Raw genomic sequence first — 15,266 nt, 5'->3', positions numbered from 1 at the left:
TTTCCTCTTCCCTCCCCACCCGTCCCCTCCCCTTCTCTTGCCTTTCTTCGCTTTTCTGTTTCAGCCTCACTTTGTCAGTCCTGTGGGATCCCGCTCTCCCTTCCTCCCTCCGTCCCTCGAGTGGGCTGTGGCTCAGCCTGGCCTTGCTGTGCTCGAACACGAGCAAAATCACTCGCCCCATCCTGACAGCCCCTTCAACCCTCCTGCACCCCATGACAGGAACAGAGCCACATGTGCACACTCGGTCTCGTGAAAGACTTTTTTATTTACGTATTTACTTTTTAAGTCAAACTACTTGCTGCTGAGTTCCAGCTTCAGGTTTCCGCCAAGTTCTTCTGGGGCTCAGGCTGCCACCTTCCTCAGGAGCCCTTGGTGACCACACAGCTGCGCTCCCTGCACCTCCAAGCCCGGCTGTTTATGAGCCGTGGCGACAGTGTGAGAGGGTAGCCCTTGGGGAGGGAACCACTTCCACATCTAAGGGTTTGACATTCCAAAATTTTTCCAGGCACGCTTTCATTAAAAACAATCGCAGTGATGATAAATCACCATGAAAACATGTTTTCCATTTATTGTCCATGGTCCTCTGTGTTCTTGGGCCTCGAGAGTCACTTGGGAAGTGTTAGTGAATCAACCCTTCATCTGCAGAAGACGGATTGGGCTTGGTACTTTTACAAAATCACTGAAGTAAGAAATGATCATAGAAAGGCCCAGGCTCTTGTGTACACGTGTACAGCTGTCCCTCAGTCTCCACGGAGAATTCGTTCTAGGACCCCCTCAGATACCAAAATCCTCAGATGTTCAAGTCCCTGATAGAAAATGGTATGGGATTTGCACATAACCTATAGATATCCTCCTATATACTTTAAGTTATCTCTAGATTACTTATAATACCTAATGCAATGTAAACACTATGTAAATAGTTGTTATACTATATTGTTTATGGAATGAAGGAAAGAAAAAAGTCTGTACATATTCAGTACAGACACAGTTTTTTTCAAATATTTTCCATCTGCGGTTGGTCGAATCCTTGGATATGGAGCCCACGGATGCAGAGAGGCGACTGTATTATATCACACGCATATATTACATACATATGTATCACATATGCACATCACACAGACACATACACATATATCTCACAGTTATTACCTTACAGGGTTGTTGGGAAGATTAAATAATATTACATACCTATTACTTTAGAAATGTTAATAAGATTACCTGAGGTTTACTTTCTTCTTTTAATAGTTTTCTAAAAATTAAAAACAAAGACAACTGATTTATGTATAAAAATAGTATTGCATTTGAAAGGGCCTGATATGCCCCCCAGTGCAGAGAAGCTGTCTGTCCTAGTCCCCCACAACCACCTGAAGACAGGGGCACAGATGCCCTGATATAGGAGTTAGCATTTTAGGAAAGCTCTTCCAACATTCTATGGGGGAAGAGAAGCCCACACAAAACCCCAGAGGCCACAGGCAAGAATAAGCATGGAACTGTCCGTTAGAGCGGAGATCAGCTATTTGGGAGCAGAAGGGAATAAGAATAGTTTAAGCCTCCAGAGTTATGTCAAGATTCCATTAGGCAGCAGATTCTAGATCAGCTGAGGGTCTGACACAGAGAAGTGATTGGCCAAAGCACCTAAGTGAAAATTTATCTGGGTGATTAGATGAAAATATTAATGCCCAGGGGACCAGCTAGGAGGCTCAGCGGTCTGCACATGTGACCCTGGCCATGGAGTAAGGCAGGAAAGAAGCAGAGGAAATACTCACCAAAGACATTTTAAGAAATGCAATGAAAGGGCTTGGGGACAGATGTAACATGGGGGTGGAGAGCAGTGGGAGGCCATGTTGGGGCTGCCACGGGTAGGGAGTGGAGCTGAAATGAAAAGCTTGTTCTGGAGCTTTGCTGGTACACTCCAAATTTAGTGTTGAGGGGACTCTTCATATGGGACTGAAAGTGGACATTTCTGATTGGTTAGATGTAACCCAAATGTCACTTGGCACTGTTCTCCACTCCAGGTTTCTGAGCTCGATCAGAAAGGAAGGATGTCTAGGCCTGGTGCTAAAGAGTCTCCACTGGGTCTTCTTTGGCTTCAAAAGGAATAACTGGTGGGCGACAAAACAGTGATAGAGGGGGATCCAGGATATCCAAACCCTGCACTGGAAATGCTCACATTTTCACACCTATTTAGTCAGAGCAAGGGTCCTTCAGATTGGGTCACTGGCTGCCATCGCGGAAATCCTGCCCTTTCTGCAGGCCTGGCAGCCCGGGTGTGCTGGCCCTTTCTGATCTGGGTCCAGGAAACGCTGTGTACTTCCCGGGTTGAAGAACAGATTTTTGGGTTTTCATGGCTAAAATCTTTCTTGTGATAACATGTGGGTGGCACTTAGTTTTCAGAGAGGGTAGTGGTGGTGACAGAGTGAGATGTCAGGCCTGGTGCACTCTGGCTGGTATGTGGGGTTGGTTGTAGGCTTGATGTGTAATGTGGAGAGTGTTTTGCTTTTTAAAAAATTTTCTGATTAGTGTTTTTTTTTTTTTTTTCGCTTTTTTGTTTTGTTTTTTTAACTATTGCAAAGTTGAGACCTGATTGGAATAGTGTTAGTTTTTTTTTAACCTACCAGCACACATCTGCATAGAATGTAATCATTACATTTATTATAATCAGTATTATTATTTCTACTGGCTACTATATGCCAGGCACTTTGTTAGGGGTTTTCATATAGGATCCCAACTCCTTAACAACAAACCTGCAAGAAAATATTACTGTTAATTTATAGATAAGCAAAGTGTGGCTCATAGAGTTTAAATGACCTGCCCAGGTCAGAAGGTATTCTACCCTTGCTTGCTATTTTTGGCTTCGAAGTTCACACTTATAGTTAAGAGTCATGGTTTTCAACATGTGTTTCTAGTTCTTGCCCATAAGGTCCCATTTCATGATTCTTGGAGCAGCTTTATAGAGTAAGGAGGACTGGCATGTGTAGCTTCACCTTACTAGGTAGAGAACTCTATATGGGGCTAACTTTGGTGACTTGGGTACATGGCTAGCTAGGAGAATGGTTTCTTTTTTTCAGACTTCTCAGTCCAGTATGTTATGACACAGTGCTGCTTCCCATCTCCTCCATCCACCTGCCAGGTGAGCCACAACCTGGGCTTCTGGCAGTTCTCCCCTCTGTGAACAAACCTAAAGGGAGAACAGGACCCTTTGACTGTATCTGCTGAGCAGTGGCGCAGTAGGATGTAGACAACGCTGCCAAACTGCCACCTTCTAGACTATGTCAAGAAACAAGGAGAGGTGGCTCATGCTTGTAATCCTAACACTCTGGGAGGCCGAGGTGGGAGGATCGCTCGAGGTCAGGAGTTTGAGACCAGCCTGAGCAAGAGTGAGACCTGGTCTCTACTAAAAAATAGAAAGAAATTATCCGGACAACTAAAAATATATAGAAAAAATTAGCCAGGCATGGTGGTGCATGCCTGTCATCCCAGAGACTCGGGAGGCTGAGGCAGAAGGATTGCTTAAGCCCAGGAGTTTGAGGTTGCTGTGAGCTAGGCTGATGTCACGGCACTCTAGTCAGGGCAAAAGAGCGAGACTCTCAAAAAAAAAAAAAAGAGAAACCAAGCATGTGTTCACCATTTTTTAAAAATTAAAAAAAAAAAAAAACAACAAGAAGGAGAACAGTAAGTAGCTTTTGATATGTACTTGCTACAGGCCAAGGGGGAGAAAGAAGAGAGACAAATCATCAGTGATAAAGAGCATTGTCCCCTTTGGTCAAGAGAAAACCCCACCGACCAACCTCATTTCTCCTGGGTGAAGTCAGCAGACTTCCTTCTTTTGCAGGTGGGAGGTTAATGTATGCATCTACTTAGGCTTTGACTGTGAGAAGCCATAGTTGCCATTAGTGTTTCCAGGCAAAAGTAGAATTGTTTGCTTAAACGGCTGCGATTAAGACCCAGGTCTGTTTGCTGCAGTTTGTGGCCAACTTTCCAGAAATGTCTCTTTAAGATAAGTGCTGTGTGGCTGGAGGTGATTTATGGGAAAGGAGGGGGGAAATCCTGGTTGGCTTGTGCCTCCTGGGTCTGCTGAGAGGCTCCGTCTGTGACACTGATGACACCTGGAACTTGCCACCTTCCACACAGGGCATCTGCGAGCCAGGAAAGTTCAGACAAACAACACCAGGGACAAAGGAGCCCAAGAAAAGAAAACACATTAAGCTGTCAGGAGTCAGATGGTCCAGAGACAGCAGAGGAGGGTGGAAGGGCATCTAAAATACACACACAGAAGCTGGGAACCGGCCTCCGTTCCTGCTGGGTCCCCTGTAGCCTGGGGCAGGGCAGGGAGCGTCACTTTCCCAGACTCTAAAGTCCTCAGGTCTGAGAGGGGCAGCGCAGACAGGGTTTGGCATGTCTACCCCCAAACTCTGAGCCTGTCTGAAGGGAGAGAGCAGAGTGCGTCTCTGACCCCACCCCTGTGTGGGTCGTGTGCGCACCTGAGCTGGGCCACCTCCCTGAAACTCAGATCCTGGTCCTGGGGCATTGCCCAGGAAGAAGCCCCACTGGCACCTCTGTGTTCGGCTTGCCCATGAGACCAGGATAGTGTTCTAGGCTGCAGACGAGAAGAAATGACCCGCATCAGGTGAAGGGGGGCATCTTCTTGCTGTTCCCCAAACAAGCCCAGGGGTTTGCGATCTCAGAGCTTTCATCCATGTTTTCTCTTCCTAGAGTGATATTCTCTAGGTATCTTCCCAGCTCACCCCTCACTTCATTAGCATCTCAAGGTTTGCTGCTTTAGAAAGGTCTTTTTGAACCATTCTACAAAAAAATAACACCCGACACCTGTTGTCCCTGTCACTCTTTTTCCTTGCTCTCCTTTATTTTTCTCCATGCCCTATAGAACTGCCTGGCATTGAATTTTAAATCTGCCGTTTGCCTCCAGCATAAGGATGGAAGATCCAAGAAGGCAGGGCTTTGCTTCTTTTATTCGCCCTATGTCCCCAGAACCTAGCACGGTGCATGGAAAATAGGTGCTCAATAAATAGCGAAATTACAAATATGTCAATGAATCAAGGAAAAAACAAATGAACCTGGCAAGGCTTAATGTAGAAATACATGAGTGTCAATGACAATGAGTCACACTGTGTTTTTCCTGAATATGATTTATAACACATTTATTATGTTAAATAGAATTAAACAAACTATTACATATTCTTCTAATTATCATTAATAATTTTGCCTTTGAACTTGATTTTTTTTTTTTAAATTTAGCTTAGGAATTGTCCACTGAGTTCTAAAGGCACATTTAACAATAATACATTATACTTTTTATGGTACTTTAGAGTTTACAAAGTGGTCACATTCATTATCTTCTTCCATTCGAGTTGTGGTGGGGTATGAATAAAAAGAAAATGGACTTTGGAGTCAGAACAATGTGGTTTCAAATCCCAGTTCTGACACTTGCCATCAATCTGGCTTCAACCCTTTGAACCTCGGTTTTGCCTTCTGCAAAATGGAAGGATGCAGACTGTCCTTGTCGCCCTAGGACCTGCTAGGTGATGAATAAATGGCAACTGCTGTTGTTATTGTCACCTTTATTATTATCATCACCTCGATCCATCCAGTATCACTGGAGAGAGGGGATGAGCAAGCATCAGCTCCCATGAGCCAAAAGAGGAAAAATACAGGTGAGCAAATATGCTTGGAGACTGCCTGATTGTTGGCTCCCACAGGAGAAGCAGAAGGAGGTATCTGAGAACAAAAAGCAAAGCAAAAACAAAATACAAGTTTAGATGCTAATATTGGCTCTCTGAAATTCTCTTCCCAGTTTCTTCTTTTGGATTAGAGCATTAGATCCTAAACCTGCTTGATCAGCAAAATCACTGGTAAAAATTGAAAAACAGACCTCTGGGACTAGCCCATAAAGATTTTATTCTGGTTCACCTGGATTGAGGCTCCAAAGTGTGTGTGTGTGTATGTGTGTACGTAGAATTTCCTGGGTGTGTATCATCTGGCAAGTTTGGGGATCACTGGCACAGAGGATTTGCACAGGCAAACCCATAGCCTGCCAAATTACACTGGTGATTTTTAGCCTGCTTTGAAGAACGGAATGTTTTCCGGGAAAAGGCACTTCCTTCTCTATGAGAGCTTCTCCATCCTTACCGATCTCTAGGGAGAGGTGACGCTCAGGCTGAGGGTTACTCTGAAACCCTTTTAGAAGTCGTTGAAGAACAAAAAAGTTGTTGAAAGAAAGAGGTCCCCAGAGGCTGGTTGCACGAACCCCCAGACTGAATCTTGCTGAAGTCACAAGAGCCTTTCCTCTTAGCACTCTGTGCTTTTGGCTCAGCTCCTGGTAAGATCTGAGCAAAAGAACTGGGGAAATGATGACATCCATGAACCACCATGTGCTCTCCAGGCACACACGTGTTCTACCGGGAACAACTGAAAGGAGCACAGGGAAGGGGGCTCCCGGCCAGATGTGACCCTCAGGGCGGCACCGATATTTATGCCAGATCAGACCCTGGGGTGTAACATGCAGATGATAAAGTGGGTGCTATGGGCTTGTTACTGACCCCACCCATCTAGAAGGCAGCTACCGTCCAGGAAATCCTGTTTACATTCGTGGGAGGAGAGTAGACTGGCCTCGCAAAGGGGATCCTGGAGGTGGTGAATCCTCTAGACAGTGCAAACACGGCTGTGTTACTTTGCAAGAAAAAGAATGTGCCCTGAGACCTTGCAAATATAATGCAACCGTGCTCCTTGCAAATGTTCCCAGGGGACAGCATAATGTGTCCAGAGCTGGAATCACACAAATTAAGATTTGCAGTTCTTCCCGGAAGCTTGTTTTCATCACAGAACCATTTGAGAATCAGAAAGAAAACAGGAAGTTTGAGGCAATGCCATAGTATCATAACAGGTGGAGTTTCTGCAGTGGGTTTTAAACGTCACTTTATTCTATTTGTAAATACACTTTTATAAAGAGGAAACATATTTTTAAATGCATTCTTTTAAAGAAAATCTGCACAGACCTTTTTTATAGTTTGAGTTAACTGTAGCAAATTGAACGATGCCAACATGAAATAATTCTCAACAAGGTTGAAGGGTAAAATCAACCAGCTAAGTCAAACAGTTTACAACCCTAAATGACTAAATATTCTATTATTTCTGAAGCAAACATTTAACAACTGAAGTTTCCCATGATAAACTTACTCTGTTTTAGTGTTTTATACCAATAGTCTTTGGAACATTTAAATCAAATCTTTACAATGTTATGGGAAAATTTTTTACCCTTTTTGAAAACAGACATAGAATTTTAATTTTATGGTATAATACACATCATACTTTCAGATGTGGCTTAAACTTTAAAGTAATAGTTTTGTAAGTATTCACTAACCCTTTTCCTCATTTAACTGACAAGATCAGATATTCTCAATGTTTCTTTTTATTCTTCCAAGTTTCTTCATCAGCTACTGACTGAGCCCAGGGCTTCTGCTCTGGTTAAGACTGGGTCAAAGATTCTGTCAGTGCAGAGAGGTGAATCTGTGACTTGACTCAGAGAATCACAGGTTTAACAGAATCGATGGGGCACAGATTCATTAAGTGGCGAACTCCCTGACAGATGAAGTGAGTCAGTCCCCGAGAAGTGAAGGAAACAGTTCCTGTCCTTGGGAGCCTCACAAGTAGCAGCCCCGGCGTGATGCAATATCGGAAACTATGAAAGAACAATTCCCAGACCATACATATAGTCACTACACATATATATATTCACAGGAATATATACACTAGTTGTGTTTTGGGGAGCAGATCCATCTAGAATGCCAGCCAGTCAAACACCTGGAGACAATTTGGAAAACAATGAAGAGCCGAAAATGTCTTTTATTTTACTTTCCAATTTGCCAAACTTTTGTGAGCGTGTTCTAGACACTGGAGATACAGAGGAAGAACAAAGAGCACACGCTAAGAGCAAAGGGAATTAACTGCATAACTTTCCCCAGAGGTCTCCGAGCCATGCCAGGTTCAACTCCTAGAACATGCGCCCGCCAACTGACAGGTGCTAGAAAGACACAGACTCCCCACTGTGAGTCAGGACCATAGCGTGTATTGTCCGAATTGTTGCCAGAGCCTCCCACTAGCTCTCCCCACTTCCATTCTTGCCCTGTCACTGTCCGTCCTTCACACAGCAGTCCTTGACATTGGACACCAAGGTGGGGGGCAGCAGTTCGTGCTGAGTCGACAAGCTCTTCTCTTCTCTCAAAGAGATCATTAGAAATGCTTAAGGGCTGATGTGCCAAGCATCCGCATGTACCTGTCGTTACCTTTAGCAGCTGAAATATCCATCTTGATCTCCCTCTGCCTGCCACGGTAAGTTCTCACAGACTGCATGTGCTTTCATTTCAGTTGCCACCAGGAGTCCTGCGGCTGAAGAGTACACCGTTGATGTTGAGATCAGTTTTGAAAACGCGTCCTTCCTGGAGCCGGTCAAAGCCTACTTGAACAGCCTCAGTTTTCCAATTCAAGGGAACAGCACTGACCGAGTTACTGACATTTTGAGCATACAGGTGACAACAGGTGAGTAAGAGGCCCACTGCTTTGAAATGGGCAACTGGGCATATCAGGAGAAAGGCTGTCTGAGCCCCTAACTGTCAGAGCAATTTATACTTAGTAGGCGAGTGAAATGACTCAACAGGCCTGATGTGTCATTTTATGACTTCACAGCCTTCCAGGATGAGGCCCCTATCGGTAAACTACAGCCAGAGTTTCTTAGTTTAAATGGTGACCAGAGGTTTGCTTGGTACATTGCATGATGGTTGTCATAAAGTGATCCCAAGATATGACCAGGTCTTTCATGGCAAACTACTGGGTCCTCTTCCCCTGGACAATCAATGGACATAGCAAGAACTGGTTCAGGAGGTCAATAAGTAGCAAGTTGCCTTCTCTCTGGCATTGTAGGTCAGGAAATGGGAACTGGGTACATGCCAGATGAGAAGCAAGACATTAAGCAGAACTTCCCAGGCCATGGATTGGACTTTCTGGTTGCTGGCTCCCTTCCAAGGTCCTGCTAGCTCTGTCCCAGGGGACCTTCACCCAAGACTTGGTATCCCATAGAAACTGTGAGGTGGGGCTCCTGTTTGTCTCATGAAAGGTTATTGCTTTGTAAATTGGAAAGGACTAACCGATGTTAGGTTTCATTATTCTAAAATGGAGGCAAAAACAAAATTCTTGTTTTTCAAATTCTTTTTGAATTCTCATATTTCAACTAGTCTATCCCAATGTCAGTCTGTGCATTTTAATTTTTGATTCTTCACATATGCTACTTGAACCTGTCATAGCTCTCTGATAGCTCCCTTTGGTTGCCATTTCCCGTCAAATTCTACCGTCGATTTCCTCAAGTTAGTGGTTTTCCGATTGGATGCCATTGTGCATTATAAGTCCTCCAGCAGCAGTGAGAGCGTGTGCTGTGTTTCCCACCTGTATTTACCCACGGAACTCTTTGTCCATAGACATCTCACAGAACTAGGGTACTTTGGAAAATACATAGGAAACACCCTTCTATGTTCCCACTCAGCATAGATTTTTTTGCCTCTAAAATAAATTATTAGGTAGATTTTTAGTCAATTTTGTTTTGCTTCCCAATTTTTTTTCATGGAAGCCTTTGGTGTCTGTGTGGCTACCAGTAAGCAAATCGAGTAAACAAAACAGACCAATAAGTATCAAATAAATAAATAGTTTTTTGTTGAACAGCTTGTGAGTATAGACACTTGAGCTTTAGTTGTGAGATTATTTTGCATGCTCTCAACATAGACATATTAGCAAACTCTCTCTGATTTATTTTGTTTGACTAGAGGTGGCACGACTTCAAAAGGCTCCACTATTGAAACCATTTTAGAACTTGGGTTAACCAGTTTCTAAACTAAAATGCAATTGCCCCTGGAAAGTTTAATTTATCCTTCTAGAAAGACTAGTTGTTCACACATTAAGGGGGTGAATCCTTTCTGAGAGTAAATTGTGGAAGAGATTTGACAAAAGGGATGCTTCAACATGGCAGAGAGAGGCTCGTGGACCTCGGGCCTGCAGGGAACAGCTGGGCAGAGCTGGCCTCAGCGAGGGTGTGAGTGGGAGGGGTGGGTGCCCACCCTGGTACTAATGTCTAAGCATCCCAAAATTTCACCATTCCCCTTTTCCCAAGCTTTCCTCCCCCCATTCTTCCAGTAGCTTACCTTATGATCCTTTTTGGTAATAGTAAACAAAAAAGGATATTTAAGGCCAGACAATGTGTGTAGAGCACTGAACTGATACCTGGGATGTGGTAGGTGGTCCAGAGATGAGAGCTTTGGCCTAAGGCATGTGTGTATTTTACTTGCGAAACAAAAGTTCTTCACCTACACCCCCCACACAGCACTTCCCCTTGAAACAAAAACCAACAACAACAAAGTTGCATCAGCAGTGGAATTTCAGGTTAGCAAGAGAGATTTTTACAAAGGGGATCCTGTTGGCTACCCTCAAATTACCATCCTCACTAGCAGCTCTGATGTCTTCTGTTCCTCACCTTTGGCCATGCTCCCACCTACTGCTAGGACACCAACTATATCAGCGTCCAGGGAATCACTGGAACGTGGCCGTCCCTCCTATTTTAGAAATGAGTATTTGATGACTCTTCTTTGAGTACTCACTCTGTGGAACTTTGCCTGGGCACCCATCTGCAGAACAAACAGCTCCCAGTGATGTGATTTGGGTACAGCTTTAGAAAGTGATTCAAAGTACTATTTTCAGAGCATTTTCAATGTACCCAATGAGATCAGAGTCCATCTTAGGCTGTTCACATTTGACTTGAAATGTAACAGGAAAAAATTTACTTTCACTCCGTATTTGTTATCTATTATTGCATAACACATTACTCTAAAACATAGCGATGTAAAACAACAAGCATTTATTTAATATCTCATAGCTATTGAAAGTCAGAAATCTTGGAGCAGCTTAGCTGGAAGGTTTTGGCTTAGGGTCTCTCATGAGGTTGTAATTAATCTGTCAGCCAGCGTTGTAGTCATTTGAAGGCTCAACTGGGGCTAGAGAACCCACTCCCAAGTTCACTTATGTGGTTGTTAGCAAGTCTCAGTTCCTCACTAGCTACTGGCTGGAGACCTCAGTTGCTTGCCATGTGGGTCTCTCAGTGATATGTCTTCATGCCATGGCAGCCAGCTCTCCCCAGGATGGGTGGAGAGAGAGCAAGAGACAGAAACAGAGATGGAATGAGAGAGGGGAAAAGGAAGAGAGAGAGGGAAGGGAGAGAGAGAGGGAAAGAAAGGGGGGAGTAGGAGAGAGAGCAAGCACACACATGCAACCAAGAGGGAAGCTACAGTATCTTTCATAACCTAATCTCAGAGTGCCATACCATGACTTCTGCCATATTCTGTTGGTCACACAGACCAATTCTAGTGCAATAGAAGAAGACATTACAAAAGGGTGTGAATTCCTGGATGCAGGGGTGCTCAAAGGCCATCTTGGAGGCTGGCTACACACACTCGATGTCCAAGAATCTCTTTATCCTCATGGATATCCAGTGACTGTCAGCTATTAGGCAAGGCCACCTAAAAGATGACTTAACAGTCATCTGTCACTCAACAGTCACAGCAGTTATCTTTCAGATGGCCACACCTAGTAGCATGGTGATACAGATGTGCATACCTGGACATCATGAAGTCCTGTTGAACTTCCCGGAAGGGTAATATGGAGTTGAGTTAGGATTTTCTACAAGTATAGATATCTCCAGGCCATAAATGCAAAAGTGGTGACCACCTTCTCTCCTCTTGCTGTTTTGGTTGATGATAGTCTGCAGACCTGCTGGAAATGAAATCTGGTGCTCCTGCGAGACGGGCTATGGGTGGCCTCGGGAAAGGTGCCTCCACAATCTCACTTGTCAAGAGCATGGCAGCTCCCTCCAAGGGCACAGTTGCAGTTGCCTTAAAGGACTTCCTCCCAAGGGACCTTTTTGCCAACTCCAGGGAGGTAAGTAACCACTCATTAAATGTTTGTTGAGTGTTGTTTGTTGTTCAACATCAGCTCACAAATGTTCTCCATTTTGTGTGTACTCAAACACTAACATGAGATTTTTTAATATTGCCCTGTGTTTTTCAGCAGATGTTACCTTGAGAATGTCGGTGAGGCTAAATGTAGGCTTTCAAGAAGACCTCAGGAACATTTCCTCTGCCCTCTATAGATCCTACAAGACTGACTTAGAAACAGCGGTAGGTTTTTGCCCCAGGAGCCTCTTAACCAAGAAATTGTTTGGGGTGAACTGTGTCTATTGCATTCACAGTGGACAGTTTGCTTGGATCCCTCAGAATTTATGAATGTGAATTTGAAATTATTCATTTACATCTGGGATGGTGACTCAAGAAGTGCTCAAATCAAACAGCATTCAGGGGACAGTGTGCCATCACCTTGACCTATAAGGAGAACAACTTCTCAGGGTAGAACTGGCTCAGATAAGATTTGGTGGCATCGATTCACTGAAACCTCTTCAGAGGCCCAAGAACCTAGCCTAGAAGCACCAGTTGGTGCATTTCTATTCTTCTCAAACCATGTGGATGAAACCCCTAACATCTCTTGGAAGGCCAACCGAAAGCTGAGCACAGAGGGTTTCAAACCACTCTGTACTAGATGTTTCTGGGCATTCATACTTAAGACATTTAAATTTACTCATATAAAAATAGGAGAATATTTCATAAATGTTAACTGTTTGCCAGACACTGTTCTAAGTGCTTTACTTTGGAATAACTCATCTAAACCTAAATGCTTTGCTTGAGTTAACTCATTTGGAACAGAGCTTCCTAACTAGTGTGGCACAAATTATTACAGGTGGGCTGAGATCACGACTTCCCTTACCTCTCCTGGCAGCCGAGCCTGCCTCCGGCTGTGAGCAGCCTCCTGCTTATCCCAGTCTGCCACCAAAATATTCTCATTTTCCGTGCATGCCTTGATGAAGTGCTGCTTTGGAAGAGCTCTTGGACATCCGATGTGCATATCCGGCGTGTAATATTTCTGCATAGCACGAGAACCCTCCTTACCCACAACACACACTAAATTATATACTTTTAAGGAAAGAGCGAGTTACATATTAGTCTTGAGTCCCACCCACCTAGGGACCTGGCACAGAGCTTTGCACTTTGTAGCTGCCCTGTAAATGTGAACTGAATCAAATAGGATCTCCTGTGCAGTTGGTCTTCAGAGAAACAAAATGGAGTAAAAACACCATCCAAAACCACACTGGCTCAGCCAGTGCTGCAATGTGCCAAGCGAGGGAGCAGGCAGCGTGGGGGCCTTGAGGGTGCCCTCACAGGCCTCCAACCACAGAGCATATAACTGAGCCAGGGCCCCAGCTGCAGCCTCAGAAACCCATGACCACGTGCTCTGCTCCCTGCCGGTGAGTGAGCATGGCACGGAGGCGGCTGACAGACACTGGGACTCCTTGAAAGACCATATTGAACCTACCCAGGCTCAGTCTAGGATGCTTTGATTCAACCTTCTCTCCCTCTCTCTTTCACTCAGAGGTCTGATGGCTCTATCTGCCTTCCCCATTCCTACCTCATTTTGTTTTTTAGGAATTTTGCTGAGTCAATTTGCACATTTCATCTGGTGTCTGCTTCCCAGAGAACCCAGACTGACATAGGTAGTTAGGAATTAATTACTTCTTCGAAGATATGCTAATGCCAGCACTAACAAAATACATAGAGGATAACTTTACCCAGGGTGATGAGGATAATGTGCTTTTTACTGTTTGAAATCTCTTGACATATCTATCTCTCACGAGACTTTAACTCATGACACTTGTCTTGCTTTATTTTCCAGTTCCGGAAGGGTTACAGAATTTTACCAGGTTTCAAATGGGTGACTGTGACAGGGTTCAGGTAAGAATGCTGTAATCTGGTCATTTCTGTTTGATGTAGTAGAGGAGGAAAAATCCATTAGAGAGCTATCGTGTGGAGTGTTCAGTGGGAGCAGTTTGGTAGGGGTGAAGACTAGAGCCATGTCACAGGGGCTGGGAGGGAAAGGGGACCCTAAGAACAGTGGCTCACCCCTTGCAGATGTACCTACTTAGAAGGAAGGTAGAAAAAACTGTTGTTCATTCGATGCATGAATTCTATGCATTCTATGCAAGTATTTGCAAACAAATACATGGGATAAGTTTACAGTCTAGAGAGTTCAGAAATATAAGGATGAAATAATATCATGCAATGATGCCTTTGCACAAGAACATTCTGCCAGCCAGCCAGGACCACAGAGCGTCATGCTGCAACATGAATGGTACCCATGGACTTGGGTGCCCTGGCAGCCCTGAGTGGGTTTCAAAGGCTTAGCTGCCAATCGTAAAAATCAGGAATGTGTACAAGAACATCCAGGACTTTGGTTTCCTGTAACATTTGACCTGGTCACCCTGGGCCAGCATAGCTGTGTGACAACAGTGAGTCGGTTCTGCTTTGTGGCTGCCTCCCTATAACTCAGCTCACGAATCCCCATCTGACTGCTTTGTTCATTGACTTTGCAGATGTTAAGGGATGCAAGCCCTGTCTTGGGCTTTCACCTAGACCTTGAAAGCTGGTTTATTTCCATGAGCCCCTAAGGATAATAGTACCCAAACTGTTCCTGCTGTTTTGTTTTTTCATGCAAATAAAAAGCATGTAGATTCATCCAGATCAGGTCAGTTACTGCTTTACTGAACTGGGTGGTCTCTGTCCAGGCCTGGAAGTGTGGTTGTGACATACGATGTCCAGACTACGACACCATCACCTGAATTATTGCATAAAGCCAATGAGCAAGTCATACAGAACCTCAACCAGACCTACAAAATGGACTACAACTCCTTTCAAGCAGTCACTAGTAGTAAGTGAAACTATTTCAGTATGGTAATGTGTTTATTGTTATGTTTAAACCTGGGGAATTGCCTTACATCACATTGCCTCTGTGTTCCTGGCACAGAGGGTTGGATGTCGTCTCCCCCTCGTAAGCCAATGCCTCCCAACCTGGCTAAAGTCACCGTACCTGGGATACGGGATATGGGGTGGGTGGAGGAGAGAGGAGGACGGGCATTTTACAAGGGGTCCACAGAGTCATCTGGGTTTGTGGATTTTCTAAATTAACAGATCCAAAACATCCGAAAAAGTAAAACTAACATTATAGTGAGAGTTGAGATATTCACAAAATGCACTGATGCTAAATAGAGGGCCATTGCTTTAGAGCAGTGGTTCTCAGAGTGCAGCCCCCCGACCAGCAGCATCAGCACCACC

The 15,266-nt window shown here is 44.4% G+C and overlaps 1 protein-coding gene across 8 annotated transcripts in view; it reads left to right on the top strand.

The window, feature by feature from the left end:
• Positions 1-15,266, top strand: part of ADGRF5 (adhesion G protein-coupled receptor F5) — a 98,744-nt gene that overhangs the window by 51,062 nt on the left and 32,416 nt on the right. For 5 of the 8 annotated variants that reach the window (XM_045543692.1, XM_045543691.1, XM_045543696.1 and 2 more), the window contains exons 4-8: positions 8,383-8,553; positions 11,812-11,988; positions 12,118-12,227; positions 13,831-13,889; positions 14,720-14,862. In XM_045543692.1, the coding sequence (XP_045399648.1) occupies positions 8,383-8,553; positions 11,812-11,988; positions 12,118-12,227; positions 13,831-13,889; positions 14,720-14,862 (660 nt within the window). The remainder of the gene's footprint in view (positions 1-8,382; positions 8,554-11,811; positions 11,989-12,117; positions 12,228-13,830; positions 13,890-14,719; positions 14,863-15,266) is intronic. The other 3 variants (XM_045543698.1, XM_045543694.1, XM_045543697.1) reach the window with 1 other exon arrangement.

This window comes from Lemur catta, chromosome 2 (assembly GCF_020740605.2).
Source record: "Lemur catta isolate mLemCat1 chromosome 2, mLemCat1.pri, whole genome shotgun sequence".
NCBI lineage: Eukaryota > Metazoa > Chordata > Mammalia > Primates > Lemuridae > Lemur > Lemur catta.
This window is presented reverse-complemented; position numbering and strand designations above follow the sequence as displayed.